At 46.0% G+C, this 24,732-nt stretch overlaps 1 protein-coding gene across 1 annotated transcript; it reads right to left on the minus strand.

Annotated features, from left to right (window-relative positions):
• Positions 1–347: 347 nt before the first annotated feature.
• On the minus strand, positions 348–24,347 carry LOC122922378 (phospholipase A2 inhibitor and Ly6/PLAUR domain-containing protein-like). Its single transcript, XM_044272971.1, has 6 exons — positions 24,326–24,347; positions 18,197–18,337; positions 16,190–16,309; positions 15,601–15,747; positions 7,109–7,252; positions 348–585 (listed from the first exon to the last, which is right to left on the minus strand). The coding sequence occupies exons 1-6, from the start codon at positions 24,345–24,347 to the stop codon at positions 377–379; spliced, it is 783 nt and encodes a 260-aa protein (XP_044128906.1). The 3' UTR covers positions 348–376.
• Positions 24,348–24,732: the final 385 nt, after the last annotated feature.

Below are 24,732 nucleotides of genomic sequence, written 5' to 3' on the forward strand. Positions count from 1 at the left end.
TTAACTCCACCTGAAATATAACTCTACAGACCCGCCTAAACTACGGTGCCGTTATAGACATAGAGAATAGGGATGAAGGGGGTGAGGGCGGACGGACACTTCAAAGAATTCACATTAATCCAAAATAATAATAATCTTGGAGAGGAGATTTCTGGCACCTTCCCCACCAGCTGCCCTCCTGCACCCGAGACATCCAGGGGGCTGCAGGGTCGGGACAGATGCCGCCCCCTGGATGTCGAGGCCCTTTTACATTTTGCTGTAGGGTTAGGTTTTCATTTTGCTAACAGTGAATATTTATTGTACGTATAATTGGCTTTTCTGCGCTCTAGTGGCTGCAGCAAAAAAGGATGAAATAGTCAATATGAAGACAGTGGAGTTATGAGGGTCTGACGAGCGCCAGGACGATGACTGTGACAGAGAGCAGGACAGTGCAGAGAGGAGCGCTCCACCCCACCGCCCTGCTGCACATTACTTCAATCTTTGTGGATTTGTGGTAACGTCCTACTGGGGGGTACATGCCGGATCCAGCTTCACAGATCTCATTGGTGGTGCAGCCATGTAAGCTTTCTGTCACAGTGGAAATCTCTGGAGGAAATCAGGTGCAAGAAAAAGACAAGTAAAAAAATAATTTTAATATTAATACATTTTAATATTTTTATATTTTTAATAATTTAATAATATTTTTCATAATTTCGTTGGATGGATCGGATGGGGCAGTTGTCTTTTTTTCACCTTATAAACTATGTTACTATGTTAATAAAAACAATCTATCGCTGTTGACATCTATTTCATTACTTATACTATTTACTGCACTTCAGAGCTGCACTCACTATTCTGCTGGTGCAGTCACTGTGTACATAAATTACTTATCCTGTACTGATCCTGAGTTACATCCTGTATTATACTCCAGAGCTGCACTCACTATTCTGCTGGTGCAGTCACTGTGTACATACATTACTTATCCTGTACTGATCCCGAGTTACATCCTGTATTATACTCCAGAGCTGCACTCACAATTCTGCTGGTGGAGTCACTGTGTACATACATTACTTATCCTGTACTGATCCTGGGATACATCCTGTATTATACTCCAGAGCTGCACTCACTATTCTGCTGGTGCAGTCACTGTGTACATACATTACTTATCCTGTACTGATCCTGAGTCACATCCTTTATAATACTCCAGAGCTGCACTCACTATTCTGCTGGTGCAGTCACTGTGTACATACATTACTTCTCCTGTACTGATCCTGAGTTACATCCTGTATTATACTCCAGAGCTGCACTCACTATTCTGCTGGTGGAGTCAATGTGTATATACACCACATTACTTATCCTGTACTGATCCTGAGTTACATCCTGTATTATACTCCAGAGCTGCACTCACTATTCTGCTGGTGCAGTCACTGTGTACATACATTACTTATCCTGTACTGATCCTGAATTACATCCTGTATTATACTCCAGAGCTCTACTCACTATTCTGCTGGTGCAGTCAATGTGTACATAAATTACTTATCCTGTACTGATCCTGAGTTACATCCTGTATTATACTCCAGAGCTGTACTTACTATTCTGCTGGTGGAGTAAATGTGTACATACATTACATGACTTATCCTGTACTGATCCTGTGTTACATCCTGCATTATACTCCAGAGCTGCACTCACTATTCTGCTGGTGCAGTCACTGTGTACATACATTACTTATCCTGCACTGATCCTGAGTTACATCCTGTATTATACTCCAGAGCTGCACTCACTATTCTGCTGGTGCAGTCACTGTGTACATACATTACTTATCCTGTACTGATCCTGAGTTACATCCTGTATTATACTCCAGAGCTGCACTCACTATTCTGCTGGTGCAGTCACTGTGTACATACATTACTTCTCCTGTGCTGATCCTGAGTTACATCCTGTATTATACTCGAGAGCTGCACTCACTATTCTGCTGGTGCAGTCACTGTGTACATAAATTACTAATCCTGTACTGATCCTGAGTTACATCCTGCATTGTACTCCAGAGCTGCACTCACTATTCTGCTGGTGCAGTCACTGTGTACATACATTACTTATCCTGCACTGATCCTGAATTACATCCTGTATTGTACTCCAGAGCTGCACTCACTATTCTGCTGGTGCAGTCACTGTGTACATACATTACTTATCCTGTACTGATCCTGAGTTACATCCTGTATTATACTCCAGAGCTGCACTCACTATTCTGCTGGTGCAGTCACTGTGTACATACATTACTTATCCTGTACTGATCCTGAGTGACATCCTGTATTATACTCCAGAGCTGCACTCACTATTCTGCTGGTGCAGTCACTGTGTACATACATTACTTATCCTGTACTGATCCTGAGTTACATCCTGTATTATACTCCAGAGCTGCACTCACTATTCTGCTGGTGCGGTCACTGTGTAATACATTGCATTACTTATCCTGTACTGATCCTGAGTTACATCCGGTATTATACTCCAGAGCTGCACTCACTATTCTGCTGGTGCAGTCACTGTGTACATACATTACTTATTCTGTACTAACCCTGATTTATATCCTGTATTATACTCCAGAGCTGCACTCACTATTCTGCTGGTGCAGTCACTGTGTACATACATTACTTATCCTGTACTGATCCTGAGTTACATCCTGTATTATACTCCAGAGCTGCACTCACTATTCTGCTGGTGCAGTCACTGTGTACATACATTACTTATTCTGTACTGACCCTGATTTATATCCTGTATTATACTCCAGAGCTGCACTCACTATTCTGCTGGTGCAGTCACTGTGTACATACATTACTTAGCCAGTACTGATCCTGAGTTACATCCTGTATTATACTCCAGAGCTGCATTCACTATTCTGCTGGTGCAGTCACTGTGCACATACATTACTTATCCTGTACTGATCCTGAGTTACATCCTGTATTATACTCCAGAGCTGCACTCACTCTTCTCCTGGTGCAGTCACTGTGTACATACATTACTTATCCTGTACTGATCCTGAGTTACATCCTGTATTATACTCCAGAGCTGCACTCACTATTCTGCTGGTGCAGTCACTGTGTACATACATTACTTATCCTGTACTGATTCTGAGTTACATCCTGTATTATACTCCAGAGCTGCACTCACTATTCTTCTGGTGCAGTCACTGTGTACATACATTACTTATCCTGTACTGATCCTGAGTCACATCCTTTATTATACTCCAGAGCTGCACTCACTATTCTGCTGGTGCAGTCACTGTGTACATAAATTACTTATCCTGTACTGATCCTGAGTTACATCCTGTATTATACTCCAGAGCTGCACTCCCTATTCTGCTGGTGCAGTCACTGTGTACATAAATTACTAATCCTGTACTGATCCTGAATTATATCCTGCATTATACTCCAGAGCTGCACTCACTATTCTGCTGGTGCAGTCACTGTATACATACATTACTTATCCAGTACTGATCCTGAGTTACATCCTGTATTATACTCCAGAGCTGCATTCACTATTCTGCTGGTGCAGTCACTGTGTACATACTTTACTTATCCTGTACTGATCCTGAGTTACATCCTGTATTATACTCCAGAGCTGCACTTACTCTTCTGCTGGTGCAGTCACTGTGTACATACATTACTTATCCTGTACTGATCCTGAGTTACATCCTGTAATATACTCCAGAGCTGCACTCACTATTCTGCTGGTGTAGTCACTGTGCACATACATTACTTATCCTGTACTGATCCTGAGTTACATCCTGTATTACACTCCAGAGCTGCACTCACTATTGTGCTGGTGCAGTCACTGTGTACATACATTACTTATCCTGTACTGATCCTGAGTGACATCCTGTATTATACTCCAGAGCTGCACTCACTATTCTACTGGTGCAGTCACTGTGTACATACATCACTTATCCTGTACTGATCCTAAGTTACATCCTGCATTATACTCCAGAGCTGCACTCACTATTCTGCTGGTGCAGTCATTGTGCACATACATTACTTATCCTGTACTGATCCTGAGTTACATCCTGTATTATACTCCAGAGCTGCACTCACTCTTCTGCTGGTGCAGTCACTGTGTACATACATTACTTATCCTGTACTGATCCTGAGTTACATCCTGTATTATACTCCAGAGCTGCACTCACTATTCTGCTGGTGTAGTCACTGTGTACATACATTACTTATCCTGTACTGATCCTGAGTTACATCCTGTATTATACTCCAGAGCTGCACTCACTATTCTGCTGGTGCAGTCACTGTGTACATACATTACTTATCCTGTACTGATCCTGAGTGACATCCTGTATTATACTCCAGAGCTGCACTCACTATTCTGCTGGTGCAGTCACTGTGTACATACATTACTTATCCTGTACTGATCCTGAGTTACATCCTGTATTATACTCCAGAGCTGTACTCCCTATTCTGCTGGTGCAGTCACTGTGTACATACATTACTTATCCTGTACTGATCCTGAGTTACATCCTGTATTATACTCCAGCGCTGTACTCCCTATTCTGCTGGTGCAGTCACTGTGTACATACATTACTTATCCTGTACTGATCCTGAGTCACATCCTGTATTATACTCCAGAGCTGTACTCCCTATTCTGCTGGTGCAGTCACTGTGTACATACATTACTTATCCTGTACTGATCCTGAGTTACATCCTGTATTATACTCCAGAGCTGCACTCACTATTCTGCTGGTGCAGTCACTGTGTACATACATTACTTATCCTGTACTGATCCTGAGTCACATCCTGTATTATACTCCAGAGCTGCACTCACTATTCTGCTGGTGCAGTCACTGTGTACATACATTACTTATCCTGTACTGATCCTGAGTTACATCCTGTATTATACTCCAGAGCTGCACTCACTATTCTGCTGGTGCCGTCACTGTGTACATACATTACTTATCCTGTACTGATCCTGAGTTACATCCTGTATTATACTCCAGAGCTGCACTCACTGTTCTGCTGGTGCAGTCACTGTGTACATACATTACTTATCCTGCACTGATCCTGAGTTACATCCTGTATTATACTCCAGAGCTGCACTCACTATTCTGCTGGTGCAGTCACCGTGTACATACATTACTTATCCGGTACTGATCCTGAGTTACATCCTGTATTATACTCCAGAGCTGCACTCACTATTCTGCTGGTGCAGTCACTGTGTACATACATTACTTATCCTGTACTGATCCTGAGTTACATCCTGTATTATACTCCAGAGCTGTACTCCCTATTCTGCTGGTGCAGTCACTGTGTACATACATTACTTATCCGGTACTGATCCTGAGTTACATCCTGTATTATACTCCAGAGCAGCACTCCCTATTCTGCTGGTGCAGTCACTGTGTACATACATTACTTATCCGGTACTGATCCTGAGTTACATCCTGTATTATACTCCAGAGCAGCACTCCCTATTCTGCTGGTGCAGTCACTGTGTACATACATTACTTATCCGGTACTGATCCTGAGTTACATCCTGTATTATACTCCAGCGCTGCACTCACTAAACCCTGAAGAATAATATTATTTCAATCCATATTACCTTCACCATGACCTAACTTTGTTTTATTTCTTGCCTTTTTAAAGCTCATTTTGTCATTTCAGTTCCTTGTTACATTGTTTCCAGCTCATGACTCCACTTTGTATTTTCTCTATCTTGTTACAATCTACATTATAAACTCTTTGACACTTTTCCCTACTTGTAATAGATGCAAACATAACATATGGACCAAGCCCTCACTCCAGTAATAAAATCTGAGACACTTAGGCAATACATTTTGATCAAAACACATCTGTGCCCACCTACCTGCGCCAAGGTAGTCTCAGTTCAGGCAGGTCCTACGCTAAACCTACCTATAAATGTAGCCTTGCACATCCGCATATTTACTATCATATCGTGCAGGATGTTTTGTATCTTTTTTCTGTGATTTACTTTTTCCTACTTGTTGCACATCCATAGCCCCGCCACATCCCTGTCCACACTGCGCAGCCACACAACCACGTGGTTCATCCTAATCCAAGGGCGACACTTTGCATTATGCACTGTGAGGCAGTGACATGCCTCATATATGAAGACGGAAGATACGTGTCTCCTAGAACGGTGCAGGAACCTGTGTTATGATTTGCTGTTTTCCCCACGATCACCGGGTCTGAGGTGAGGTCAGGTCCGATAATCCCTAGGTCCCTAGGCCTCTTGCACACAAACTTTTTTTTTTTCTGTTTCCATTCTGTTTTTGCGGAATCCATTTGCAGGAATGTACTCCGTATGCATTCCGTTTCCGTATTTCTGTATATCCGTTCCGCTGAAAGATAGACCCTTGCCCGCAAATAACTATCCGTGGCTACATTCAAGTCAATAGGTCCTCCAAAAATACGGAATGCCTACAGAACACATCTGTCTGTCTTCCGTTTTTTGAGGTTCCATGCCCACTTTGCCCATGTGTATACTGTTAAAACACATGACATTAATGATTAAAAATGTTATGTTTCTGATCGCATACAGAAACCATACAGAGATTTTTTGCGGAACTACGGAAAGGAAACGTAACAGAAACGGAAACACAATGGAAACAAAAAACTGAACAACGGATCCATGAAAAACGGGCCGCAAAATATAGAAAAAGCCATACGTTCATGTGCAAGAGGCCTCAGGAGGACTGCTGGACCATTCCCCCAGGGTATTTCGCTGCTTCCACCAGGAGTAGACAGCAGTGTGAACAGTGACCTAGGGGTGAGTTAGGGAGACCTCTGTAAAGTGAGCGCCGAGCCGGGCAAGGGTTGGTTGTTTTGCATTGATGTAACACGTTGTGAGGTGAGGCTACGACTTGATTGTGCCGGGTGTGATGAGCGGTGTGACAAATAAAGCCCCGTTTCAGCTGTTTGATGAGACGTCTGGTGCCGACCACGGAGAGAGAGCGATCTCTTACAGTGCCTATTGGTTTAGCTAAGGAGGGGGGATCACCTGTCCATCTGAAGACCCTAGATAACGCATGCGGATGGTAGTCGGGTGCGGGGTGCAGATTTAGCTTTGGGGCCCAAGGCCAGGATCAGCTCTCCTCATAGAGGCCAGCACGTACCTTGCACCTCGGTCTTCATGTAGTGGATGCAGCGTTGTTCGTTTCCGGAGCATTTCAAGCCGCTTCGCCCAAGACAACGATCTGAGTTTGGGACAAAGCAAGTCGGGCAGGTGAGTCCATTCTCCTCAATGCTGGCTGAGGGCACTAAGAAAGAGAGAGAGAGAAGACCGAAAGAACTTAAATATTGACACCCCTAGAACAAGTACGGGAATATTTTTGCACATGGCTCTGTTACCTCCTTGACCTCCAGCTATGGGTCTGACTCCACCCCCTTATGTGATGTCACTTTACTTAGACAGGAGTCAGGTTTCATGTGCACAGTGCACACATTCATGTGACCACCAGGCTCCGCCCAGATGAGGGAGGCTTCAGAAAACTGCAGTATACTGTAAAATGATGTACGGTCCCTCTTACTAAAAGAAACATAAGACGTTTATGTTCTATGACCGAGCAATAGTGGTCTTCCACATGGGGCAATCACTGCATTATTATGTGATAAGTGGAGTTCTCCTTTAAATTCTCAATTCCTCTTTTGAGGGTGGCTATTATTCCTAATTTAATGCTTTCCCACCAGCGGGCAGCTAGTTCTACCTGTCATACACTGACATCACATTGATGGGGCCTGGGTTCTGGAGCTGAGCCGGTGCATTCAACAGCATCTGAAATCCTGCTGCAATGCCAGGTGTGTGACAACCATCTCATGGTGTTAATGGGTTGTCATGACCACTGGAAGCCTAATGAAGGCCCTTGGCTCTGCTGGGCCTAAGAGGAGGACTGTCAGCATTAGGCTGACAGTCATAATACACTGCAATACAGAAGCAGTACAGTGTATTATATCAGAAGATTGCATGATCCAGTCCTCTACTGGGAAAAGAGATTAAAAAAAATCTTATTTTTACCTTTAAAATAATATCACTTTATGCAACAAAAATAAAAAATAAAAAAACATGCAATATTGTTATGACCACATCCATAACGACCTGTACTGTTAAACTACAGTAAAGCATTATTTATCCAACTCCATGAGGGCTGTTTTTTTGTTCACCTCGCTTCCCCAAAAAATGTAATGCAAAAAGTCGCATGCCCCCCCAGAATAGTACAATGAAAAAACTCCACGAAGAAAAAAATCTCGCACACTCAGCTACAGCAAAAGAACAATAAAAAGCTATGGGTGTCAGAATATAGGGTGCAAAACAATTATTTTAGATGATTTTATTGTGGAAATATAGTAACACGAGAAAACCTCTGTATAGGGATGAGCGAACTCGAACTGTATAGTTCGGGTTCGTACCGAATTTTGGGGTGTCCGTGACACGGACCCGAACCCGGACATTTTCGTAAAAGTCCGGGTTCGGGTTCGGTGTTCGTCGCTTTCTTGGCGCTTTTGTGACGCTTTCTTGGCGCTTTTTGAAAGGCTGCAAAGCAGCCAATCAACAAGCGTCATACTACTTGCCCCAAGAGGCCATCACAGCCATGCCTACTATTGGCATGGCTGTGATTGGCCAGAGCACCATGTGACCCAGCCTCTATTTAAGCTGGAGTCACATAGCGCCGCCCGTCACTCTGCTCTGATTAGCGTAGGGAGAGGTTGCGGCTGCGACAGTAGGGCGAGATTAGGCAGATTAACTCCTCCAAAGGACTTCACTTCATTAATCGATCTGCAGCTGTGCATCATTGAGCTGCTGAAATTCAAATGCTCACTCACTGTTTTTAGGCTGCACAGACCGTTTGTCAGTCACTTTTTTCTGGGGTGATCGGCGGCCATTTTGTGTCTTGTGCGGTGCTGCGACCAAGTGCATCCAAGCTGCGACCAAGTGCATTTAACCCTCAATGGTGTGGTTGTTTTTTGGCTAAAGCCTACATCAGGGTGAAGCTGTCACACCAAGTGCATTTAACCAGCAATAGTCTGTTTATTTTTTGGCCATATACTACATCAGGGGCAAGCTGCGCCCGTCACCAAGTGCATTTAACCCTCAGTAGTGTGGTTGGTCAAGCTGTGACACCAAGTGCATTTAACCAGCAATAGTCTGTTCATTTTTTGGCCATATACTACATCAGGGGCAAGCTGCGCCCGTCACCAAGTGCATTTAACCAGCAATAGTGTGGTTATTTTTTGGCCATATCCCAGTCTAATTCTGTCACTAAATCCATACCTGTCACCCAGCGCCTAAATACTAGGCCTCAAATTTATATCCCGCTAAATCTCTCGTTACCGCTGTCCTGTTGTGGCTGGGAAAGTTATTTAGTGTCCGTCAAAGCACATTTTTTGTTCTGGGTTGAAATACAATTCCCAATTTAGCAATTTAAAAATTTAGTGGTTTCTCCTATATCAGAGCTATTTGAAATCTATCCCTAAAAGGGTATATAATATTCAAGGTGCACATAGGGTCATTCAGAATAACTTCACACACACGCTACTGTGCATATCCCAGTCTAATTCTGTCACTAAACCCATACCTGTCACCCAGCACCTAAATACTAGGCCTCAAATTTATATCCAGCTGAATTTGAATTCAATACATTGGGCCAAATAATATTTTTGTTGTTGTGGTGAACGATAACAATGAGGAAAACATCTAGTAAGGGACGCGGACGCGGACATTGTCGTGGTGGTGTTAGTGGACCCTCTGGTGCTGGGTGAGGACGTGGCCGTTCTGCCACAGCCACACGTCCTAGTGTACCAACTACCTCAGGTCCCAGTAGCCGCCAGAATTTACAGCGATATATGGTGGGGCCCAATGCCGTTCTAAGGATGGTAAGGCCTGAGCAGGTACAGGCATTAGTCAATTGGGTGGCCGACAGTGGATCCAGCACGTTCACATTATCTCCCACCCAGTCTTCTGCAGAAAGCGCACAGATGGCGCCTGAAAACCAAGCCCATCAGTCTGTCACATCACCCCCATGCATACCAGGGAAACTGTCTCAGCCTCAAGTTATGCAGCAGTCTCTTATGCTGTTTGAAGACTCCGCTGGCAGGGTTTCCCAAGGGCATCCACCTAGCCCTTCCCCAGCGGTGAAAGACATAGAATGCACTGACGCACAACCACTTATGTTTCCTGATGATGAGGACATGGGAATACCACCTCAGCATGTCTCTGATGATGACGAAACACAGGTGCCAACTGCTGCGTCTTTCTGCAGTGTGCAGACTGAACAGGAGGTCAGGGATCAAGACTGGGTGGAAGACGATGCAGGGGACGATGAGGTCCTAGACCCCACATGGAATGAAGGTCGTGCCACTGACTTTCACAGTTCGGAGGAAGAGGCAGTGGTGAGACCGAGCCAACAGCGTAGCAAAAGAGGGAGCAGTGGGCAAAAGCAGAACACCCGCCGCCAAGAGACTCCGCCTGCTACTGCCCGCCGCCATCTGGGACCGAGCACCCCAAAGGCAGCTTCAAGGAGTTCCCTGGCATGGCACTTCTTCAAACAATGTGCTGACGACAAGACCCGAGTGGTTTGCACGCTGTGCCATCAGAGCCTGAAGCGAGGCATTAACGTTCTGAACCTGAGCACAACCTGCATGTCCAGGCACCTGCATGCAAAGCATGAACTGCAGTGGAGTAAACACCTTAAAACCAAGGAAGTCACTCAGGCTCCCCCTGCTACCTCTTCTGCTGCTGCCGCCTCGGCCTCTTCCTCCGCCTCTGGAGGAACGTTGGCACCTGCCGCCCAGCAAACAGGGGATGTACCACCAACACCACCACCACCACCTCCGTCACCAAGCGTCTCAACCATGTCACACGGCAGCGTTCAGCTCTCCATCTCACAAACATTTGAGAGAAAGCGTAAATTCCCACCTAGCCACCCTCGATCCCTGGCCCTGAATGCCAGCATTTCTAAACTACTGGCCTATGAAATGCTGTCATTCAGGCTGGTGGACACAGACAGCTTCAAACAGCTCATGTCGCTTGCTGTCCCACAGTATGTTGTTCCCAGCCGCCACTACTTCTCCAAGAGAGCCGTGCCTTCCCTGCACAACCAAGTATCCGATAAAATCAAGTGTGCACTGCGCAACGCCATCTGTGGCAAGGTCCACCTAACCACAGATACGTGGACCAGTAAGCACGGCCAGGGACGCTATATCTCCCTAACTGCACACTGGGTAAATGTAGTGGCAGCTGGGCCCCAGGCGGAGAGCTGTTTGGCGCACGTCCTTCCGCCGCCAAGGATCGCAGGGCAACATTCTTTGCCTCCTGTTGCCACCTCCTCCTTCTCGGCTTCCTCCTCCTCTTCTTCCACCTGCTCATCCAGTCAGCCACACACCTTCACCACCAACTTCAGCACAGCCCGGGGTAAACGTCAGCAGGCCATTCTGAAACTCATATGTTTGGGGGACAGGCCCCACACCGCACAGGAGTTGTGGCGGGGTATAGAACAACAGACCGACGAGTGGTTGCTGCCGGTGAGCCTCAAGCCCGGCCTGGTGGTGTGCGATAATGGGCGAAATCTCGTTGCAGCTCTGGGACTAGCCAATTTGACGCACATCCCTTGCTTGGCGCATGTGCTGAATTTGGTGGTGCAGAAGTTCATTCACAACTACCCCGACATGTCAGAGCTGCTGCATAAAGTGCGGGCCGTCTGTTCGCGCTTCCGGCGTTCACATCCTGCTGCTGCTCGCCTGTCTGCGCTACAGCGTAACTTCGGCCTTCCCGCTCACCGCCTCATATGCGACGTGCCCACCAGGTGGAACTCCACCTTGCACATGCTGGACAGACTGTGCGAGCAGCAGCAGGCCATAGTGGAGTTTCAGCTGCAGCACGCACGGGTCAGTCGCACTACAGAACAGCACCACTTCACCACCAATGACTGGGCCTCCATGCGAGACCTGTGTGCCCTGTTGCGCTGTTTCGAGTACTCCACCAACATGGCCAGTGGCGATGACGCCGTTATCAGCGTTACAATACCACTTCTATGTCTCCTTGAGAAAACACTTAGGGCGATGATGCAAGAGGAGGTGGCCCAGGAGGAGGAGGAGGAGGAGGAGGAGGAAGAGGGGTCATTTTTAGCACTTTCAGGCCAGTCTCTTCGAAGTGACTCAGAGGGAGGTTTTTGGCAACAGCAGAGGCCAGGTACAAATGTGGCCAGACAGGGCCCACTACTGGAGGACGAGGAGGACGAGGATGAGGAGGAGGTGGAGGAGGATGAGGATGAAGCATGGTCACAGCAGGGTGGCACCCAACGCAGCTCGGGTCCATCACTGGTGCGTGGCTGGGGGGAAAGGCAGGACGATGACGATACGCCTCCCACAGAGGACAGCTTGTCCTTACCCCTGGGCAGCCTGGCACACATGAGTGACTACATGCTGCAGTGCCTGCGCAACGACAGCAGAGTTGCCCACATTTTAACCTGTGCGGACTACTGGGTTGCCACCCTGCTGGATCCACGCTACAAAGACAATGTGCCCACCTTACTTCCTGCACTGGAGCGTGATAGGAAGATGCGCGAGTACAAGCGCATGTTGGTAGACGCGCTACTGAGAGCATTCCCAAATGTCACAGGGGAACAAGTGGAAGCCCAAGGCCAAGGCAGAGGAGGAGCAAGAGGTCGCCAAGGCAGCTGTGTCAATGCCAGCTCCTTTGAGGGCAGGGTTAGCATGGCAGAGATGTGGAAAACTTTTGTCAACACGCCACAGCTAACTGCACCACCACCTGATACGCAACGTGTTAGCAGGAGGCAACATTTCACTAACATGGTGGAACAGTACGTGTGCACACCCCTCCACGTACTGACTGATGGTTCGGCCCCATTCAACTTCTGGGTCTCTAAATTGTCCACGTGGCCAGAGCTAGCCTTTTATGCCTTGGAGGTGCTGGCCTGCCCGGCGGCCAGCGTTTTGTCTGGACGTGTATTCAGCACGGCAGGGGGCGTCATTACAGACAAACGCAGCCGCCTGTCTACAGCCAATGTGGACAAGCTGACGTTCATAAAAATGAACCAGGCATGGATCCCACAGGATCTGTCCGTCCCTTGTCCAGATTAGACATTAACTACCTCCCCTTAACCATATATTATTGGACTCCAGGGCAATTCCTCATTCAATCCTATTTTTATTTTCATTTTACCATTATATTGCGAGGCTACCAAAACTTGAATGAACCTCTCCTCTGTCTGGGTGCCGGGGCCTAAATATATGCCAATGGACTGTTCCAATGTTGGGTGACGTGAAGCCTGATTCTCTGCTATGACATGCAGAATGATTCTCTGCTGACATGAAGCCAGATTCTCTGTTACGGGACCTCTCTCCTCTGCCTGTGTGCTGGGCCTAAATATATGCCAATGGACTGTTGCAGTGGTGGCTGACGTGAAGCCTCATTCTCTGCTATGACATGCAGACTGATTCTCTGCTGACATGAAGACAGATTCTCTGTTACGGGACCTCTCTCCTCTGCCTGGGTGCTGGGCCTAAATTTATGAAAATGGACTCTTACAGTGGTGGGTGACGTGAAGCCAGATTCTCTGCTATGGGACCTCTCTCCAATTGATTTTGGTTAATTTTTATTTATTTAATTTTTATTTTAATTCATTTCCCTATCCACATTTGTTTGCAGGGGATTTACCTACATGTTGCTGCCTTTTGCAGCCCTCTAGCTCTTTCCTGGGCTGTTTTACAGCCTTTTTAGTGCCGAAAAGTTCGGGTCCCCATTGACTTCAATGGGGTTCGGGTTCGGGACGAAGTTCGGATCGGGTTCGGATCCCGAACCCGAACATTTCCGGGATGTTCGGCCGAACTTCTCGAACCCGAACATCCAGGTGTTCGCTCAACTCTACCTCTGTATATTTGGTATCGCCGTAATTGTACTGAACCACAAAATAAAGGCAACATATGTCATTTATACTTCGGGGTCAACTATGAAAAATTTCAGAAGTTAAAAAAGCTGTTTTTTTGTTTGTTTTTTATCCTCCTCCTCCCTTCAGAAAGAGTTAATAAAATGTAATAGAAAAGTTATATCAACCCCAAAATGGCACCACCGATCAATACAATTCATCCTGCAAATAAAACAAGCCCTGATACAGAGGAGGGGAAAATCAAAAAGATGGGGGTTTCAAATGCGACAATGAAAAGAAAAAATAAATAAATTAGGGCATGTCCTTAAATGGTTAAAGGCTGGTATCAGAAAAAAACCCTGCAATAGAAATGAAAGGGGTTGTGCAGTGGGGTTGCCGATCAGCTCCTCTTCAGAATTACCTGCGCGCCATCTTGCTGCTCGACCCGTTCAAGTGAATGCCCTGTAATTACACTGCGCCGATGCACAGCGGAAGCAGCCCCTACCTCTTCAAACAGCTGATCTGTGGTGGCGCTGGGAGTTGGACCCCCCAAAGGAGAGGTCATCAGTATTAAAACCCAGCACAACTCCTTAGGTCTCTGTAGTGTAAGGGTATTTTTTAGTACTGATTGGTTCTGTCCCCTTTAATTTTGTCTCTTTTATATTACTTTTAGTATTCTGTGTAGGGATATTCCTTGTAATGTAGTACCCATCCCCCATTGTCCTGATAAGGCTACATTTCTGAGTGATCTCAGAGACATACGTGATGGACATTGGAGGAGGGGCTGATGGCAATAACTGTGGTCTGAACTGACAATTAGGTGGGACTCCACTAAGAACTTCATCCTAGGTAAGATGTAAGTATTTATTTGCCCTAACTCTTGTACACCATGGGGTGTTGGTCATGTGTTATAGCATGGCCGGCCAGATCCCTACCCCATATTTAGGCTAGTGATACTTATTTACTTTTATTATTCTGTATGTGATTTTTCAGTGTTATCTTATATTTAATCACACTTAGTAAATATATTTATTCACTTAGCCTGCGTAAGCTTATTCATTCTCAAATCTTTTGAATTCACATTACAGTCTCATGATGGGGGAAAGCTTTTCAAAAGTACTGAGGGAATTTTTTTTATATTCGGGCCATAGGACAACCACCTTAAAGGGGTTATCCCACCAGAGTATTTATCACAGAATAGATAAATATCGAATGACATGGGCTCACAAGAAGGAAGGGCTCCCAAGCCAATGCTCGCTGAATTAAGTGGTAATGTGCATACCAGTCCAACACTCACTTCACTTCTGTGTTACTAACGTAGACAGCATTCTGTCTGTCTCATAGGAGTGAATGGAAAGGTGGAGTAACGTTTCCTTGGGCCCTGCCAGTTCCCAGAATGAAGAAGCTTTGCAGAGCACTTGGCACCTTTGGTACACAATGAGCAAAGTTTCACAATTTTGAGAGTCCTCTAGGGTGTGGCTCAGTCATGGCTGCCATGCCACCCATGTAGTCTTCTCATGAGTTTCCATGATAGGTCACAGTTTTTCCAGTTATTCCCACCTTTCGCTTATTGAGAGTGAAGGTCCAAATCCCTCCATTAGCACCACTTCTAACATTAGACTTGATGAATATGTCTACAATGGCACCATAGAGGGCTCTGCTCAACTGGACAGATGTGTAGGCTCCAATCCCTAATGACTAAAAGACCAATGTAAAGGGACACTCACAGTCTGGTATTGGCGCCTGGCATACGTTATAGTCACAACAGGTGGTATTCATGTAGATAGTCTTGGTTGAGCTTCGTATGCTTCCAGCTCTGCTACATTCAATGGATTTACCGCATCGTTTGGTAATTTCTACTTCTTCTCTTCTGTCTGGGAAAAAAAAGAAACCAACATAAACCAGTGTATAGAGGTATTATCTGCTCTATATATCCTCAGGGGAGAGCCACTGTGGGAAACTGCTCAGAAGACTCATCATGAACACATATTATATGGTCACTCTTTCATTTGTATAGGTGCCATGTAATACCACTTTTCTCCTGCAGTGGCCGCTACAGGAAAAATGCATGGCTAGTGCAGACTTAGTGGCCATGATTGGGTCAATCAGCAGATCAGCAATTGCTCCTCGTTTAGAGAAAGAGTTTTCCAGACTGTAGAATTTAAAAGGAGAAAGCTGTCTTCTGAATAATTATTGTAGACAGATCTATGGAAGGAAAGATCTATGGTAGGAAAACAGAAGGAAGGAAAGATCTATGGAAGGAAAGGGGAAGGAAGGAAGAAAAGATCTATGGAAGGAAATGTGAAGAACTTATACTGTATATGCTCCTTGTTCTTTCAAACACACAGACGTCCTGCTCGGGCGAGCACAGGTATGCCTGGTCTGAACAGTTCTTGACATTGTAATCGTGGCAGAAGAAGCACCACAGAAAATGTCCTAGAAGAACACAAGAGAAAAAGTAATTACAGCATTACCTAGGATGTGTCCAAACCAATAGATCTTTAAAGGGGTAGTTCTGTGCCACTCATCTATAATATATCCACTTGACCACTGAGACACTTTTTCAGGAAGGCTGACACTATAGGAAGATTAGTGATGAGCGGCAGGTCCCATATTCGAATTTGCGATATTTCGCGAATATTCGCTAGAATATTTGTTTCATATTTACAAATATTCGTATTCGATATTTTTTTTTGCGATTGCGATTAATCTAAATTTTAAAAATCGCGTAATAAGAAGTTGATCAAAAAAGAATATATAGCAGTAAATATAGTGCTATATATTAGTTTTAAGAATATTCGTCACATTCTAAAACAAGAATATATAGCAATATAGCGAATATTCGAGAAAATACAAACAGAGCAATTTAGCTAATATAGTGCTATAATATATTTTTTTTTAATAGTGTACATTTTTTCCAAATCTGGAGTTCAGAAGAGAAAAAAAAAATAAGACTATAAAAAAAGATTATAGCACTATATTAGCTAAATTGCTCTATATTTGTATTTAGCGAATATTCGCTATATTGCTATATATTCTTGTTTTAGAATATGCCGAATATTCTAAAAAACAATGTTATAGCGTCTTTTTTTTCCCAATGTGTACTGTTATTCCACTTTGGCATACTCCTCCCTGACAAGCATCCCGTCACCATGGGAACAGCAGTGGGTTAGAATATACCATCGGATCTGAGTTTTCACGATCTCGGGGAAAAATCTGATCCGATGGTATTTTCTAACCCACAGGCATTCCCATGGTGACGGGGACACTTGTCGGGGAGGAGTATGCCGAAGTGGAATAACAGTACACATTAAAAATAAAAAACAAAATAATGAATATATTCGCTATATTGCTATATATTCGTATTTTAGAATATTCGCAATTTTTTTTCCATGTGAAAACATGATTCCTTCCTGCTTAAGTTTCTTGTGGGCCAATGACTCACAAAAAAGAAGCAGGGAGGAATCATGTTTTCAGATGTAAAAAAATGACGAATATTCGATATAGCGAATATATAGCACTATATTCAAAATATTCACAAATTAGCGAAGTTGCGATATTCGCGATAAATATTCTCTATTCGAATATTCACACTTAACACTAAGGAAGATATCTATCTATTATCCACCTGTGACGGACTGAACCATCACTGGGGCTGCTGGAGAGGCCTGAGGGCTAGCCTCCTTCCTATGGACCCAGAGAACTATGGAGACCCCCCCCCCCCACGGATCATTATTCTACAAAGGGAAAAATGGGTACTTTCTGCCTGTAAATAATTACGTTATCCCATTGTGTTGATGAATTGTATCACGTGTGTGTTTTCTGCCTGTTACTGCCTGTGATTGGTTTATGTAAAAACTGTCTCAGTCTTCCACAAGGTCCCAATGGGGAGTGTCCCTTGCTGGAAGACCTGCATAAAAAGCTGGCATGTAGCCTCATTAAGTTCTACCCTTCATGAATGGGCTCATGTTTGGGGGATCGGAGAACTACACTCTGGGGATTGATATAATCATTATAGTCTCCAGAGTATAATCTCTAGCTCTTGTAAGAGCTTGTTCCTGCATCGTTCTCTGAAAGAAGAGAGGGTCACCCACTGGAACCTGGAAACCTTGTCGTAGGTCCAGGGTGGGTAGAATATGACGAGATCCCAACCAAGCTGGGGCGGTTTGTCGGGTCGGCGGTGCTTACGGTGTCAAGTGGAGTGCTTGGAGTCCTCGGGAAGCACTAGGAGCATCCATCAACTATCCCAGTCGGGGAGCCAGGTGATCTATCTATCGATCCATCCACCCATCTCTCACACTGCAGTGCATCTCTTTTACTTACCCGTCCTCAATGGCTCAGCGTTGGTGACATTCGTACATTTTATTTCTTCCAATGATTTTGGTTTCGCTAAAACGCTTAAAAATCCATTTCCTTTGCAGACATTTTTCGAGGCACAGCCCATTGCGCTGATACTCAATGTGTCTGGAAAAATATGTAAGAGAGGTCAGTGAAGAGGTGGAGCTGGAGGGTAGGCAGGGGTCAGGTGTTGCTGCCCACCATCATGCACTGACACAACCGTCATCATTCACTTCCGCCCCTTCTCCTTTCAGTCAAACTGTTTCAAATTCAGTTTCCATCATGTTTGGCTGACTACTAAGACAACGCCACTGCGCCTCGGGGTTGTCACTGGCAGATTTGTTGTGGCTAGAGATTTGCAAATTCATTTTAAGCAACTCAAATCTTTTAAAAATTTCTTTAAAATTTTACTTCTAAAGGAAACCGAAGTTTTGGTGGTTTTACATATAAAAGTGCAGGGAAGATGAAGATGAGGATCACATGATGCTGAGTGGGCGGACCTGACCATAACAGCATGCAGTCAACCTCACAGCCAATCAAGAGGGACAATATAGACTATGTAAGGTCCCAAGCGGAGAAGCAATGAGTATTCTCAGCTTGTCCACGGCAATTAGACACACAAGACAGCCAGCGTACGGTCCTACAGGGACAGTGTTAGGGACTGGGAAGGTATATTTAGTTAGGTAGATTGAATTCCTTGACGGAAACACAGGTTTTATCATTAGGGACAGGATCGGTGAGTTAGTGTACTGCGTGTGCTACAGAGCTTGAGCTGTTCACATATATACAGATAGTACTGCACGTCATCATTTAAAGCTACAGTACTCTTTTTTGCGCAGGAGCCAGTTGGCAATCTAATTAAAAGACCCTAAATCCATATCTGATGATATTTTAAGCATCATTGTTGCCCAGGAGACCCTCTCCACCCTCTCCAGGAGACCCTCTCCACCTTCTCCAGGAGACCCTCGCCACCCTCTCCAGGAGACCCTCTCCACCGTCTCCAGGAGAAACTCGCCACCCTCTCCAGGAGACCCTCTCCACCCTCTCCAGGAGACCCTCTCCACCCTCTCCAGGAGACCCTCTCCACCATCTCCAGGAGACCCTCTCCACATAGACAGGTGTGGAGAGGACCCTAAATCCATATCTGATGATATTTTAAGCATCATTGTTGCCCAGGAGACCCCCTCCACCCTCTCCAGGACACCCTATCCACAGGGGCAGGTTGGTTGATGTTTTCAATTCCTGGACCTGCCAATCAAAGTGCAGAGGGTTCGGCAGTTGAAGAAAGCAGAGCCTCTAGGAGTAACGGCAACACCCCCGTTGCTCCTAGAGACTAATTTACATATATTAAAATGTAATTTTTCTCAGCAATGCGGGCACATATGAACATGGGACCAACACAGCCTTCAGTGGAGGAACGGGGGTCAGTAGGAAAATAAAAAACAGCAATCTGGTCTTTCTATCGGCAGGACTACTCATGTATTAAAGCAGATAATGGTGCAAGATCATGGTGACAGATTCCCATTAAGTAGCTCCTTACCCCCACTCCATTACTCAGAGTTTAAGCATCGTGGTTCCTTTGGTTTCTGTGTCTGCATACACCATCTGACTACCATTCCTGCCGCGACCCATACATCATCTGACTACCATTCCTGCCACGACCCATACACCATCTGACTACTATTCCTGCCGCGACCCATACACCATCTGACTACCATTCCTGCCGTGACCCATACACCATCTGACTACCATTTCTGCCGCGACCCATACACCACCTGACCACCATTCCTGCCACGACCCATACACCATCCGACTACCATTCCTGCCGCGACCCATACACCATCTGACTACCATTCCTGCCATGACCCATACACCATCTGACTACCATTCCTGACGTGACCCATACACCATCTGACTACTATTCCTGCCTCGACCCATACACCATCTGACTACCATTCCTGACGTGACCCATACACCATCTGACTACTATTCCTGCCTCGACCCATACACCATCTGACTACCATTCCTGCCGCGACCCATACACCACCTGACCACCATTCCTGCCACGACCCATACACCATCCGACTACCATTCCTGCCGCGACCCATACACCATCTGACTACCATTCCTGCCATGACCCATACACCATCTGACTACCATTCCTGACGTGACCCATACACCATCTGACTACTATTCCTGCCTCGACCCATACACCATCTGACTACCATTCCTGACGTGACCCATACACCATCTGACTACTATTCCTGCCTCGACCCATACACCATCTGACTACCATTCCTGCCGCGACCCATACACCATCTGACTACCATTCCTGTCGCCACCCATACACCATCTGACTACCATTCCTGTCGCGACCCATACACCATCTGACTACCATTCCTGCCATGACCCATACACCATCTGACTACCATTCCTGCCATGACCCATACACCATCTGACTACCATTCCTGCCATGACCCATACACCATCTGACCACCATTCTTGACGTGACCCATACACCATCCGACTACCATTCCTGCCGCGACCCATACACCATCTGACTACCATTCCTGCCGTGACCCATACACCATCTGACTACCATTCCTGACGTGACCCATACACCATCTGACTACCATTTCTGCCGCGACCCATACACCACCTGACCACCATTCCTGCCATGACCCATACACCATCTGACCACCATTCTTGACGTGACCCATACACCATCCGACTACCATTCCTGCCGCGACCCATACACCATCTGACTACCATTCCTGCCATGACCCATACACCATCTGACTACCATTCCTGCCATGACCCATACACCATCTGACTACCATTCCTGCCACGACCCATACACCATATGACTACCATTCCTGCCTCGACCCATACACCATCTGACTACCATTCCTACCGCGACCCATACACCATCTGACTACCATTCCTGCCACGACCCATACACCATATGACTACTATTCCTGCCTCGACCCATACACCATCTGACTACCATTCCTGCCGCGACCCATACACCATCTGACTACCATTCCTGCCACGACCCATACACCATATGACTACCATTCCTGCCATGACCCATACACCATCTGACTACCATTCCTGCCTCCACCCACACACCATCTGACTACCATTCCTGTCTCAATGTATGCACCTTTTGACTAGCATTATGCCTCAACCCATACACCATCTACCATTTCTGCCTGGACCCATGTACCATCTGACTTCTATTACTATTTTGACCTGTACACTGACTACAGTTTCTGCCTTGGCCCATGCTCAATCTGGCTACCATTCCTGCTTTGACCCATGCATCATCTGACTACCCTTTCTCCCTTGACCCATGCACCATCTGCCTACCTGTCACGAACCAGCGGGTGTGAACCTACTTTGCCACGTGTCCTACTTCCTCTAAGGGCGTTGTCTAAGTAAACCCCTCAATCTTCACAGTACCCCTGATGGTGGGGATAGACTTTCACGAGGGGAACACCAGGTTGCTACCTCTTGAGGGGGATAGGCACATGAGGCAGCTGGTCCAGGTGGACCAGGAGGTACCTGAGCAAGCTACCAGAGGTACAAGCGTAGTCAGCAGGCCGAGTCTTAACCAGGAGTAACAGTGAAAGACTGAAGAATGAGGCAGAGGCAAAGTCAGACAGACAATAGGTCAGGGCAGGCGGCACAGGTACAGGTCAGGCCACCCAGGTCGGCAACAGGAAAGTCAAGGCAAGCAGGCAGGGATCAAACAGGTAGCAGAGTCCAGGAATACAAGTACGAGTCAGTAACACAAGCAGATATCAGGAACCTTAGCAGGACACAAGGACCTTGACACTGAGGCATCTGGGAAGGGGGCTGAGCCACTTATATATGTGCAGGAGGGCTAGGATTGGTCAGCGAAGTCACATGATCCAACCTATAAAGCACAGCAAGTGACACGCGAGTGACCCTCAAGGAAATGCTGCAGGAAACAAGCAGCAAGCATGCTGTGGCCGGGGCTGAAAGGAAACACTGGCAGCAGATCACTGCTGCCGCTGTTACACTACCATTCCTGCCTTGGCCCATGTGCCATATGACTTCCATTCCTGCTTTGACTTATGCACCATCTGACTATAATTTCTGCCTTAGCCCATGTACAATCTGACTACCATTCCTGTCCATCTGACTACCCTTCCTTCTTTGACCCATGCACCATCTGACTACCATTCTTGCCTTGACCAAGGCGCCATCTGAATCCCATTCCTGCTTTGACCTACTTATGTACCATCCAGTTTCTGCCTTGGCCCATGCACCTAACTACCATTCCTGCCTCGACCAGTGCACCTAGCTACCCAAAGATTCTCCGTGGGAAAGTCCAAAATTAAACTTAGTGTTTAAAAAAACTTTGCTTTTGTTTTTTTGGAGAGGGGATGGGGTTTTGTGTGGGGGGTCATTTAGGAGTTTTTGAAGATGGTGATAATCCTGGCATTAACCTGGCCATTATGGGTGAGAAGTAACTTTGGAGCCCAGGTGCGTACAGTCTACTGTAGCACCATGAAGCATTGTGGCAAGATGCTGCCAGGAGAATATGTCATCCCTTGGAACACAATGTGACAATCAGCCATTTTTGTGTTTGATTACCAAATGGGGCTTTCCATTCATACGTGATGCAGTACTTCTCTTCTCCGGTGCACCTCATTGAATGCGTGGCTACACACATTTCCTTGGTGGATGAATAGCAGGCCGGGCACAATACCCCATTTTTTATGTTGTTTTCTGCTGGCACTAAAAGTAAAGAAATACAAGAAATAAAACAGGAAGGAAATGTCAAAGCTGGTGTTCTGCATTAGATGTGTTTAAGTCTGCTGGGATCGATAGTGCACAAATGAGAAAGGGGCTCAGAAAAGATCAGCCTGGCCACCATCCCTTTACCATCCAGGACAGAAGAGCGAGGTATTTCTTTGACTCAATACCTATAGCATGACTGTTGGTAATTTCCCCATCTGAATACAGTTCCTCTGGAAAGAGGGGTGGAACAGCCTTTGGTGGGCTCCTTCTCTAGAAAGGGGCCCCAGAAGTCACAAGAGTCAGACTAGGGTTCCTGGGGAAAACTAGAGAAAATTTTTCTCGGGACCCAGCCAAGATATCAAAAAAGTCTAATAGACTTTGATTCAAAAATACTGACCCTAATGATAAATTATTCAAAGACAGCTACAAATGTTAATTTTTTCTCCTACACCTTTGGAGCCCAGGTTGATATCAAAGCGCCCACTGCTGAGATGATACAATAGTGCCCCCCTCTTACCAAGAGCCAACAAATTCCCCTTATATTCCAAAAACATACACAACAGCTACATTATTGTAATGTCAGTGATATTATATTACAGAGCTGCACTTACTGTGCACCTGCATTACATTATACTCCAGAGCTGCACTCACTATTCTGCTGGTGCAGTCACTGTGTACATACATTACTTATCCTGTACTGATCCTGAGTTACATCCTGTATTATACTCCAGAGCTGCACTCACTATTCTGCTGGTGCAGTCACTGTGTACATACATTACTTATCCTGTACTGATCCTGAGTTTTACATCAAGACACGGAGGCTCATATTGCTATCTCCTTCTTTACTTTCCACCAATAGCAGCAAAGAAGAAATTTACATAATCATAACAATACAGGCCCCTCCCCTGATAGATCCTATAATAAGCAGTGTCCTCTTCATCAACTTCCTCTTTCTTTGCTGCTCCACCAAGATAAGTAACCTCTATTTTGCTATAGGCTTTTTACTTGTTTGCTGTGGTTATAGGATTGTTTTTCTGAGCTTTAGTTCGCTCAGGATTCCATATTGTATGCGTTTTTGCTTATTGGGATTCTTATCCTCTGTCCTTATTTTATTGTCTTGGGGCCTTTGTATCCTTTTGGTTTCTTCTGGGCCCTCTTTACCTCCTTGGGGGGTCACCCCCCCTCCTTTCTACCCATCTTTTATTTCTCCCCCATCGTGGGGTGCCGGTTCCTCCGGCTGTGATTTTGTGACTGACGGTTCCCCATTTGTTGCTCCGCTTTGCCTGTGGCCGGGTCCTGCGTCCGGTAGTGTTCCCCAGGCCCTGGTATTGTCCCCCTTACCTCTCGCTGCGCTCCACGGCATCGCGTCGCTCCGGCGCAAGTCCCGATTTGCTTTCCCGCGGCCGCGAGATCTCGCGAGATCTCGGCGGCCATTTTGTGGATACCCTGTGCGTACTCTCGCGGGATTTCGGCTTCGCTTCAGCACCGGACGGCAGCGCTTCCTTCTCTGCGGCTCCTGGGGTGACTAACCCCTCGTCGAGTAGTTTTGGTTGGTCAAGTTTTCCCCTTGCCCTAATTAAGTTCCCCTTAGGTTCACAGGGTGCCTTATTATTATTATTAGTATCACCTTAGACGTCTAATATGTCTTCTGACCGATCCCCATCCAGGCCTACCCCACCACCATCTGGGGACCCTGGAAGGTCTGATACGAGCATGCAGGCCCTAGAATTACAGCGCTCTGTATCCAG

Source organism: Bufo gargarizans, unplaced genomic scaffold, assembly GCF_014858855.1.
Source record: "Bufo gargarizans isolate SCDJY-AF-19 unplaced genomic scaffold, ASM1485885v1 fragScaff_scaffold_295_pilon, whole genome shotgun sequence".
In the NCBI taxonomy this organism is placed as follows: domain Eukaryota; kingdom Metazoa; phylum Chordata; class Amphibia; order Anura; family Bufonidae; genus Bufo; species Bufo gargarizans.

What these genes read in the sequence shown, in the direction of transcription:
- LOC122922378 (XM_044272971.1), bottom strand. Translation starts at nt 24,347, where the DNA reads ATGCCGTGGAGCGCAGCGAGAG. An exon ending in AAGAACAAGGAGCATATACA is followed by an intron (nt 15,748 to 16,189) that starts GTATAAGTTCTT and finishes TTTTTTTCCCAG; the next exon opens with ACAGAAGAGAAGAAGTAGAA. An exon ending in CCAGGCGCCAATACCAGACT is followed by an intron (nt 7,253 to 15,600) that starts GTGAGTGTCCCT and finishes TCTCTTTCTTAG; the next exon opens with TGCCCTCAGCCAGCATTGAG.